We start from the raw sequence: 8339 nt of genomic DNA, 5'->3' as shown, positions 1-8339 counted from the left end.
CTTTTTTTTAATAAAAAAATTTAGGTCTCTTTTGGTATTGCCTTTATGTTGATTCTTGTTTTCAAAAAATTAATAAAACTGATTAGACTAATTATGTGTATGGTAAAACCCTTTTGTTTTCTGTAAAGCGAAGAAAATCAAGGGATAGTGGAAGCCGTAAGCATCAATCTCCTTATGTTATTTTACTAATTTATAGGAAGTTAAAAATATAGAATGATGACAATACCGACCTTTTGAGGGTTTAGTGGGTTTTGTGGTTATAGCGAATGGGCAACTATATTCACGTGCAGGGTTCTCCAATTGGAATCAGGATGGTGGCATTTACAGTATGGATGGAAAAATGATGAGTGTGAAGGATGACCATGGGAACTGATTGGACACCAAATGCATGTTTGGCGTGTTCACCAAGATTAGGAAATATTTTAATATCTCACGGAGGATCCTGATCCTAGTTCAAATAATAGGGATTTTGTCATTCTTTGGGTGGATGAGAGATGCACGGAGACTCACCTGGTGTTCTCTTGCCGTCGCTCGAGAGAGTGAATGAAGCCACGAGGGCCCTCAGGAGGCAACCAAGTTCTCATAGGTTTACGGTGCATGTCGATCAACATAAAAGCCTGTTTGGCCTCCTTTTGGAAAAGAGCAAATGAAACACTAACTAATATAACTCGTGAACTGAATGCCGAGGTGTTCCAGAAAGTATTGAACAGGGGATTTTTGAAGCAAAATTCATCATCCAAAGAGCCGAAAGAATGGTCCTTGGATGGTCGGCGGTCAGATGTTGGCCATGGACCGGTGGCGGCCCAATTTCATCCCGGGAGCCGGAGGAATTGGGCGAGTGGTTGCTTGGCTTCGGCTGCCCGGATTACCACTGGATTACTGGAAGAAGAAAACCATCCTTCGGATTGCGGCGAGGGCCGGTAACCCGCTGGCTTTGGATGGCTTCACTGAGAAGGGCAGCAGGTATGGATTCGCTCGGGTAAAGATCGAGTTGGATGGCTCTGTTCCGCTCACACGGGAGACCTTTGTCATGGGAAGCTCGGCAGGGGTAGAGGTGAAGTTTTGGTAAGGCTTCATCTATGAAAACTTGCCGGCTCCATGCTCCAAATGTGGGAGGATCGGTCACTCGGAGGCGGAGTGTACGTTCACGCGTCCGGCGACGGGGACGGAGGCGGCGGAAGAGACCTGTGGTATGGGGAAATCGGCAGCTGAGAAGGAGGTAACAGAGGCTTTTTGGCAGGAGGCCAGAAAGGGAGATGGATCTGGGGGGGAGGAGCCGGCTTACGGTCCGTGGCTGGTAACTAACCGGATCGGATTCCGACGGGCGCAGGTGGCGAAGAACCGGAGGAAGGAGGTGCACGAGTCCAGGGCAGGGAGCTCTGTGCCCACATCTCCACATCCCGGTCCAAGTGTGAAGGGGGGTGGGCCGTCCTCGCCGTCCTCATCGTCCTCTCCGGTGGATCTTGAGGGGTGGCAGAAGCCTACTAAGGTGGCTCGCCGGCGGACGCCGGAGAAGGATGTGTCTTTGGGTGTGTCCACAGGCGGTCCGAGTCAACCCGCGACCGGATCCGAGTCGGGCGCCGAGTTGGGCGAGAGTCCTGTAAGCCGGGCCAACATTGACTTGGGCCAGGCTGCGGGGAGGCCCAGCTTCGGAAGTGGGCAGGGCGTGGGTGGGCCGGGCCCGAGCCCGTCGAAACGAGCGAGGAGCCCACCCAAGATAACGGGCCATGCGGGGGGAGGCCCGTCCAACCCTGATGGAGGGATGGTGCCCTCCGTGGCGGAGTCTGGGTGGCCGGGGGTTAGCTTCTGCCGGAGGTCCAAGAGCTCTCCCCCGCCCCTGGTGACGGCACGAGGTCGGCCTCCCCGGAGGGAACTGGTGCACATGGCCGGCAGCTTCGGTCCACAACTGTCCGGGGGAGCGGAGGAGGCTGGGAGGCGTGCGGTTCTGGCTCCTCCCGCGGCAGCAGGTTTGTCCGAGATGGAGGCGGCGGGGTCGTCCGGCACCGGCGTTGATCTGGTGGTGGAGTGCCATGACGGAGCGGCAAGAGGTGGCGGATCAGGTGGTGGGGTAGAGGATGGAGCCGGTGTGGGGGAAACCTCAAAGCACAGCGTGTGCCATATGGCACGGGGGCAAAATGGTGTGGCCTTTGAGATGGGAATGGGGAAGAAGATCACGGGCGAATCTAGCTCCCTTAAGCCTGTTGGTGGTGACAACACAGAGGCAAGAGGGGAGTTGACAGAAGGTCTTGTGGCAAAAATGGATGCCAGTGGAGACTCAGAGTGCCATTTGGCACAACCCGGTGATGGAAGGGATCACCATCGAATGGTGGCTCAGTTGAAGGCTGCAGCCAAGGGAGTGAATTCTGCGAGCTCGGAGAGTGGAAGAGCTAGTGAAGAGGTGGTGTTTCACGATTGCAGCCCCGGGACAGGGGGTGATGGACTCCTGGGTGACCAATGAAGGTCATCTTATGGAACTGCCATGGTGCGGGAAAGCCTTCTTTTGCTCCGGCTTTCCGCAGGATGGTGCAGCAGCATAGGCCGGATATATGTGTGTTGTTTGAGACCCGGCTATCTGGAAGGAGTCTACAGAAGGCCAGGAGAGCGGTTCCTAGGTCATGGGGATTTTATGCAGTGGAATCCCAGGGGTTGTCGGATGGCATCATTGTCACTTGGGCGCAAGGTTCTTGCAGGTTGGATGTGTTCCATGTATGTACCCAGGAGGTGGTTATAGTGATTTCGGAGGGTAGTAGAGTTTCATGAGTGCTTGCCGCAGTATATGCCAGTACTGATTTCAGGGAGAGGAGGATATTGTGGGAGGAGGTGTCTCAGTTGATTATTCAGGGGTACCCTATGATGGTGGCTGGTGACTTCAACTGTATTACGGATCCTCAGGAGAAGATGGGGGGGAAGCCTTTTTCATATGAGAGGAAGGTGAAGGAATTCCAAGACTTTTTGACAACGAATGGGCTGATAGATCTGGGGTTCATGGGTTCTAGGTTTACATGGTGCAACAATCAGCAGGGCCAGGCTAGAGTATGGGAGCGACTTGACAGAGCTTGCGCGACCGCCGGGTGGGTTCAGTGCTTTCCGGATCACCGAGTGAGTCACTTGCCCAGGATCGCGTCGGATCATAGTCCGTTACTGGTGAGTACAGACACTTATATTCCAGTTCGGTCCCCCTTTAGATTTGAGAAAATATGGCTTTGTTATCCGAGATCATGGGAGATGGTGAGGGAGGCATGGAGTGCACCAGTTAGAGGAGACGCTATGTATCGGGTGTTTCGTAGACTGGAGTTGACGAGGAGACGGCTGAGGAGGTGGAACCATGAGGAGGTGGGAGATATTTTCAGGAAGATTGAGGAGTCTGAGGAGGCTATTGCTAGGTTACAGGATCAGGAGGACCAGAGGGGTGGCCTAGCGGATGAGGAGATGGGGAGCTCAGATCACTATTGACACTGCATGACGGTCTCCTTAGACAGCAGGAGACATTTTGGAGACAGAAATTGAGGGTACAATGGATCGTGGAGGGGGACAGAAATACTAGTTTTTTCCACCAGGCGACAGTTATCAGGAGGCACCAGAACAGAATTAGAGTTGTCAGGGATGAGGAGGGGCAGTTGTCGGAGGAGCCGGAGGTGATTCAGAGGGTCTTGGAGAGCTTCTTCAGGGCCAGGTGGATAGAGCAGCCTACAGGTGGGAGCCTAGCGGACACACTTTCGCCTTTAGTTGGGGTGTCAGAGGGGGAGACAGCAGCACTGATCAGACCGGTTTCGGAGGAGGAGGTCAGAGAGGCAGTGAGGTCCCTCGCGGGGGACAAGGCTCCAGGGCCGGATGGATTCCCACCCTTATTTTTTCAGAGATATTGGATGATAGTAGGACGAGATGTGACGGCGGCTATACAGCAGTTTTTTCGCACAGCAGAGATGGCAGCAGATTGGCAGAGGACTTTTATCACCTTGATACCGAAGCGGCAGGATGCCACGGAGCCGAGTCACTTTCGTCCGATCAGCCTTTGTACGACCTTGTACAAGGCTACGGCGAAGATACTCGCCGTCAGATTGAGGGATGTTCTTCCCAGGCTTATTAGCCCGGAGCAAGGGGCTTTTTTGGAGGGGCGGAGTATATCTGACAATGTGCTTATTGCTCAGGAGTTTATGTTCGATCTCGGTAGGGCTCCGGTGAGGAGGAGCTTGATGGGGATCAAACTTGATATGGAGAGGGCCTATGATAGGGTGAGGTGGGATTTCTTACAGCAGTCCTTGCAGAGGTTCAGATTTCTTGAGCTTTGGATCAGATGGGTGATGGGTTGTGTGCGTGCCCCGTCCTTTGCTATCTTGGTAAACGGGACGCCGTCCTGTTTTTTTGTGTCGTCAGGGGGTTGCGTCAGGGGTGCCCCCTTTCTCCCCTATTATTCATTATGTGCTCAGATGCATTATTTAGAGCCCTACGACGGGCAGTGGCCTCTCAGGAGTTGGAGGTTTATAGGCCGACGGTGAGGGCTCATCCAATCTCCCACTTGTTGTTTGCTGATGATTGTTTGCTCCTGGCCAGGTCGTCACGGCAGACGGCCCGGGTTATTTGTCAGATTATGCGGGATTACTGTGCAACATCGGGACAACGGGTCAATCTGACCAAGTCAGCTATTACTTTCAGCCCGAAGACCAGAGTGGCGGAGAGACGGTCTATAGTGGAGATCCTGGGGGTGGGAGAGCAGGAGGGCATGATGACATATTTGGGGATCCCGCTCTCCGGTCAGCGGCTGCGGCGTAGGGACTGTACATTTCTGGAGTTCAGTATCAGACGCAGACTAGAGGGATGGCAGATGCATACACTTTCTATGATGGGTAGGATCACTCTGGTTCGATCAGTTCTTACCTCGGTTCCCATCTACCTACTTTCCAATACTCTCATTCCAGTTACAGTCCTGAGGTCCCTTGAGCAGCTATTCAGGAACTTCATTTGGGGGAGGTGCAGTGGCAGAGGGGGAGTCCACTTGATGGCGTGGGATGTTGTGTGCCAGCCGATTAGCCATGGAGGTCTGGGGGTGCAGTCCCTGGTGGCGATGCGGGAGGTCCTAGCGGCTAGACATGCGGTTAGATTTGTGCTTGAGCCCAAGATTATGTGGTCCTCACTGATGAGGGCCAAGTATGGTGCCTTGGCTACTGGGGTGCGAGCTGGTCGTCGCCATTCACCGATCTGGAGGGAGATTTGCACTAGAGCAGGGGTGGTGCTTCCAGAGATTAGATGGACCATAGGGGACGGCCGGTCTATTGATGTGCTGGAGGATAGCTGGATGACCGAGTTGCCGATTTGTCGCATGCCGACCATGGTGGATTCGTCGAGATTAGCTGGTTGCAGAGTTAGCGAGCTGTTGACCTCAGAGGGGGGTCGATGGAGGGAGGAGATGATCCGGGAGGTCTTTGGGGAGCAGTTGGCGGAGTCGGTTCTGTCTCTTCCGATTCCCGGTGGTGGGGGGGCCGATAGGCTAGTATGGGTCCCGACGGGACGGACGCAGGTGCGTGCCAGTGATCTCCGTGCATTGATCGGTAGGGAGCCCGCTCGTCAGATTGAGGGTGGTTGGATATGGAGGTTGCAGATTCACCCGCGAGTGGCGTTATTCATCTGGAAGGTGGCCTGGGGCTGCCTTCCTACGAGGAGCTTGTTAGCCCGGCGTGGCATGGTGGTCTCTCAGTATTGTGAGGAGTGTGCAGATATTGAGGAGACGACTGAGCATGTTCTTCTGCAGTGCCCCAGAGCCAGAGAGATATGGAGGAGGTCACCGGTCCTACTACCCGACTCGATAGTCTATGTGCATGATATGATTCAAATGCTGAGAGCTTCCACGCAGAGTCCCCGATCTACAGAGGCAGGGATTTTGATAGCATACTTGTCCTACCATATTTGGTTGGACCGGAATGCCGGCCTATTTGAGGGGAGCAGGGTGTCCCCGAGGAGGGTGGTGGATAGAGCAGCGCTATATGCGAGGGAGGTCCTAGCGGCTACCGTTCGATTCTCTTCTAGGATAGTCAGGGACACCTGGGGTACTCTCCACGCTGCTTCAGCGCCCCGGTTTGCCCTTGTTTCTTGGGTACCCCCACCCCTTGACTATCTCAAAGTAAATTTCGACGGCAGTCGGTCAGTGGATGGTGCAGCTGGAGGGGTTGGATTTGTGATTAGGGACCACCTTGGCAGATTGATAGCAGCAGGAGGGCGGCGCACGCCAGGACTCACAGTGGTTGGGGCAGAGCTGCAGGCTGCCTGGGAGGGTATATCCTATGCGTGGCAGGTACTTGGTGTGGAGCGGGTCTGCTTTGAGGGAGATTCATCTGTGGTTATCGACTGGCTCCGAGGGGCGGACCGGTTTGGGGATGGTCACCCCCTCATTCGGGAGATCCGTAGGGTGGCGCGGTTGTTGGGCGATGTTCAGTTAGGACATGTGTTCAGGGAGACGAACAGGGCTGCAGACTGGGTCGCCTCTTATGTTGCTCGGCATTCTGGGGATTTTACTTGGACGTCTGCTTCTGACGTTCACCCTTATTTGCATCTTTTACTTTCCCGCGATTTAGCAGGTTGTACTCAAGTTAGAGCTATATGAAATGAGTAACCGCTTTTATCAAAAAAAAAAAAAAAAAAAGAGCCGAAAGAACCATCTCTTTCTTCACCTTTGGATAGGGGGGCTTGTGGGTGGGATGGTTGAAGGAATTGATGTTTTTTTGACTTTTTTGTGAAATAGAAGGGGCTGATCCTCCTTTTTGCCCTCTCCTTTTGCCACCTCTCAATGACCAACTCTAACTAGAATCGGACGCCATCTCCTACCAAAGTGGCAGTGGATGATACCGTCTAAACAAGCATCGTGAAGCACAACACTAGAGTGCTTACTCGATCGGAGTGGAGATGCGGGCTGGGCGTCATTGCTCTTGTATTTAGCGGGAGATTTGTTCTCTCGCCCAGATGGTGTTACCAGCGATCAGATGGGAGGTGGGCGATAGGCAGTCCATTGACGTTCTGGAGGATAGATGGCTGGTGGAGCTACCGCTGAGCAGGATGCCGACGATGGTTGACGTTGTGAGACTAGCTGGTCTCAGAGTCCGCGACATGATGGTTCCCGGAGGGGGGCGGTAGGATGTCTTGATCCGCGAGGTCTTCGGGTTGTAGCTTGCTAAGCGGGTACTTGCTATTACGATATCTCAGGGTGGACATGATAGACTAGTTTGGGCGGTGATTGGGTCAGCTAGGGTGAGGTCGGCTGACATTCAGGCTGTGGGGAGGGGTGAGACAGCCAGGCGTTGTGACGGGAGCTGAATCTGGAGGATGCAGATGCACCCACGAGTGGCACTGTTTATCTGGAAGGTGGTCTGGGACTGCTTACCAACTAGGAGCTTGTTGACCAGAAGAGGGGTTAAGATCTCTCCAGAGTGTGTGGACTGCCCCGACTCAGTGGAGACTGTCAGTCATGTCTTGTTTGAGTGCCCACGGGCTGCCCGAATTTGGAGGAGGGCATCATTCCCCCTTTCAGGATCTAGTTTTGTGACAGGGGACTTCCTCCGGTAGGTGAGGTCCGTCGTAGGATCACTAAACACAATTGGGTGTGGTATTGCTGCTATCTATTTGGCTTATCTTATTTGGCTGGATAGGAATGCCAGAGTCTTTGAGGGCAGGAGGCCCCCTTGAGGATTGTTGCTAAGCGGGCTTTCCATCAAGTAGTGGAGGTCATTGAGTCGGTTGAGCTGTATTCACTAGTGATGGCTAGAGACACCTGGGATACCATCTCCGCTACTACAGTGCCTAGGTTTGTTCTTGTTTCTTGGGAGCCCCCATCCTCTGGCTATTTTAAGGTGAATTTTGATGGGAGCTTGCCCGCCAGTGGAGATTTGGTAGGTGTGGCATTTGTGATCAGGGACCATAGCGCTAGTTTACTTGCAGCGGGGGGTTATCGCTCCAGGACTGCATGGGAGGGGCTATCTCATGTGAAACATGTGCCGGAGGCTGACAGGATTATATTGGAGGAAGATTCTGCTGTCTTGATTAATCGCCTTCAGGCAGAGAGATGGGAGGAGGGGGAGCATCCGGTTCTGCATGACATGCATCGGATGCTATGGGAGTGTCAGGCTATCAGGTCAGGCACGTCCTTCGGGAGGCAAACCAAGCGGCTGATTGGGTCGCCTCTTACGCTGCCCAGCATTTCGGAGAGTTTCGATGGACCCAGCAAGCTCCAGCTCCTTGTGCTTTTTGTAGCCTTCTTGACAAAGATGTAATTGGTTGTGCTCATGTGAGAGCAATTTGAGCAGCCGACCCACCAAAAAAAAAAAAAAAAAATAAAAAGCACAACACTGGAAATA

General features: G+C 53.5%; 2 protein-coding genes across 2 annotated transcripts; both read left to right on the top strand.

The window, feature by feature from the left end:
* The first annotated feature begins 1192 nt into the window (after positions 1 to 1192).
* Positions 1193 to 2458, top strand: LOC103706212 (translation initiation factor IF-2-like). Its single transcript, XM_008790251.2, has one exon. It carries the CDS (start codon positions 1193 to 1195, stop codon positions 2456 to 2458), a length of 1266 nt encoding a protein of 421 aa, XP_008788473.2.
* A 62-nt stretch (positions 2459 to 2520) lies between these two features.
* Positions 2521 to 6595, top strand: LOC120104556. Its single transcript, XM_039115865.1, has 4 exons — positions 2521 to 2690; positions 2796 to 3383; positions 3476 to 4267; positions 4552 to 6595. The coding sequence occupies exons 1-4, from the start codon at positions 2521 to 2523 to the stop codon at positions 6593 to 6595; spliced, it is 3594 nt and encodes a 1197-aa protein (XP_038971793.1).
* Positions 6596 to 8339: the final 1744 nt, after the last annotated feature.

The sequence above is a fragment of the Phoenix dactylifera genome, chromosome 2 (assembly GCF_009389715.1).
Source record: "Phoenix dactylifera cultivar Barhee BC4 chromosome 2, palm_55x_up_171113_PBpolish2nd_filt_p, whole genome shotgun sequence".
Lineage (NCBI taxonomy): Eukaryota > Viridiplantae > Streptophyta > Magnoliopsida > Arecales > Arecaceae > Phoenix > Phoenix dactylifera.
The sequence above is the reverse complement of the archived record's forward strand: the minus strand, read 5'-3'. Positions and strand labels throughout refer to the sequence as shown.

Excerpts from the sequence above, each read along its gene's own strand:
- LOC103706212 (XM_008790251.2), top strand. The coding sequence starts at position 1,193 with ATGGGGAAATCGGCAGCTGAGAAGGAGGTAACAGAGGCTTTTTGGCAG.
- LOC120104556 (XM_039115865.1), top strand. The coding sequence starts at position 2,521 with ATGGTGCAGCAGCATAGGCCGGATATATGTGTGTTGTTTGAGACCCGG. Across the intron at positions 2,691-2,795 it reads TGGGCGCAAGGTTCTTGCAG|GGAGAGGAGGATATTGTGGG; the intron begins GTTGGATGTGTT and ends TACTGATTTCAG. Across the intron at positions 3,384-3,475 it reads TCTGAGGAGGCTATTGCTAG|ACAGCAGGAGACATTTTGGA; the intron begins GTTACAGGATCA and ends CGGTCTCCTTAG.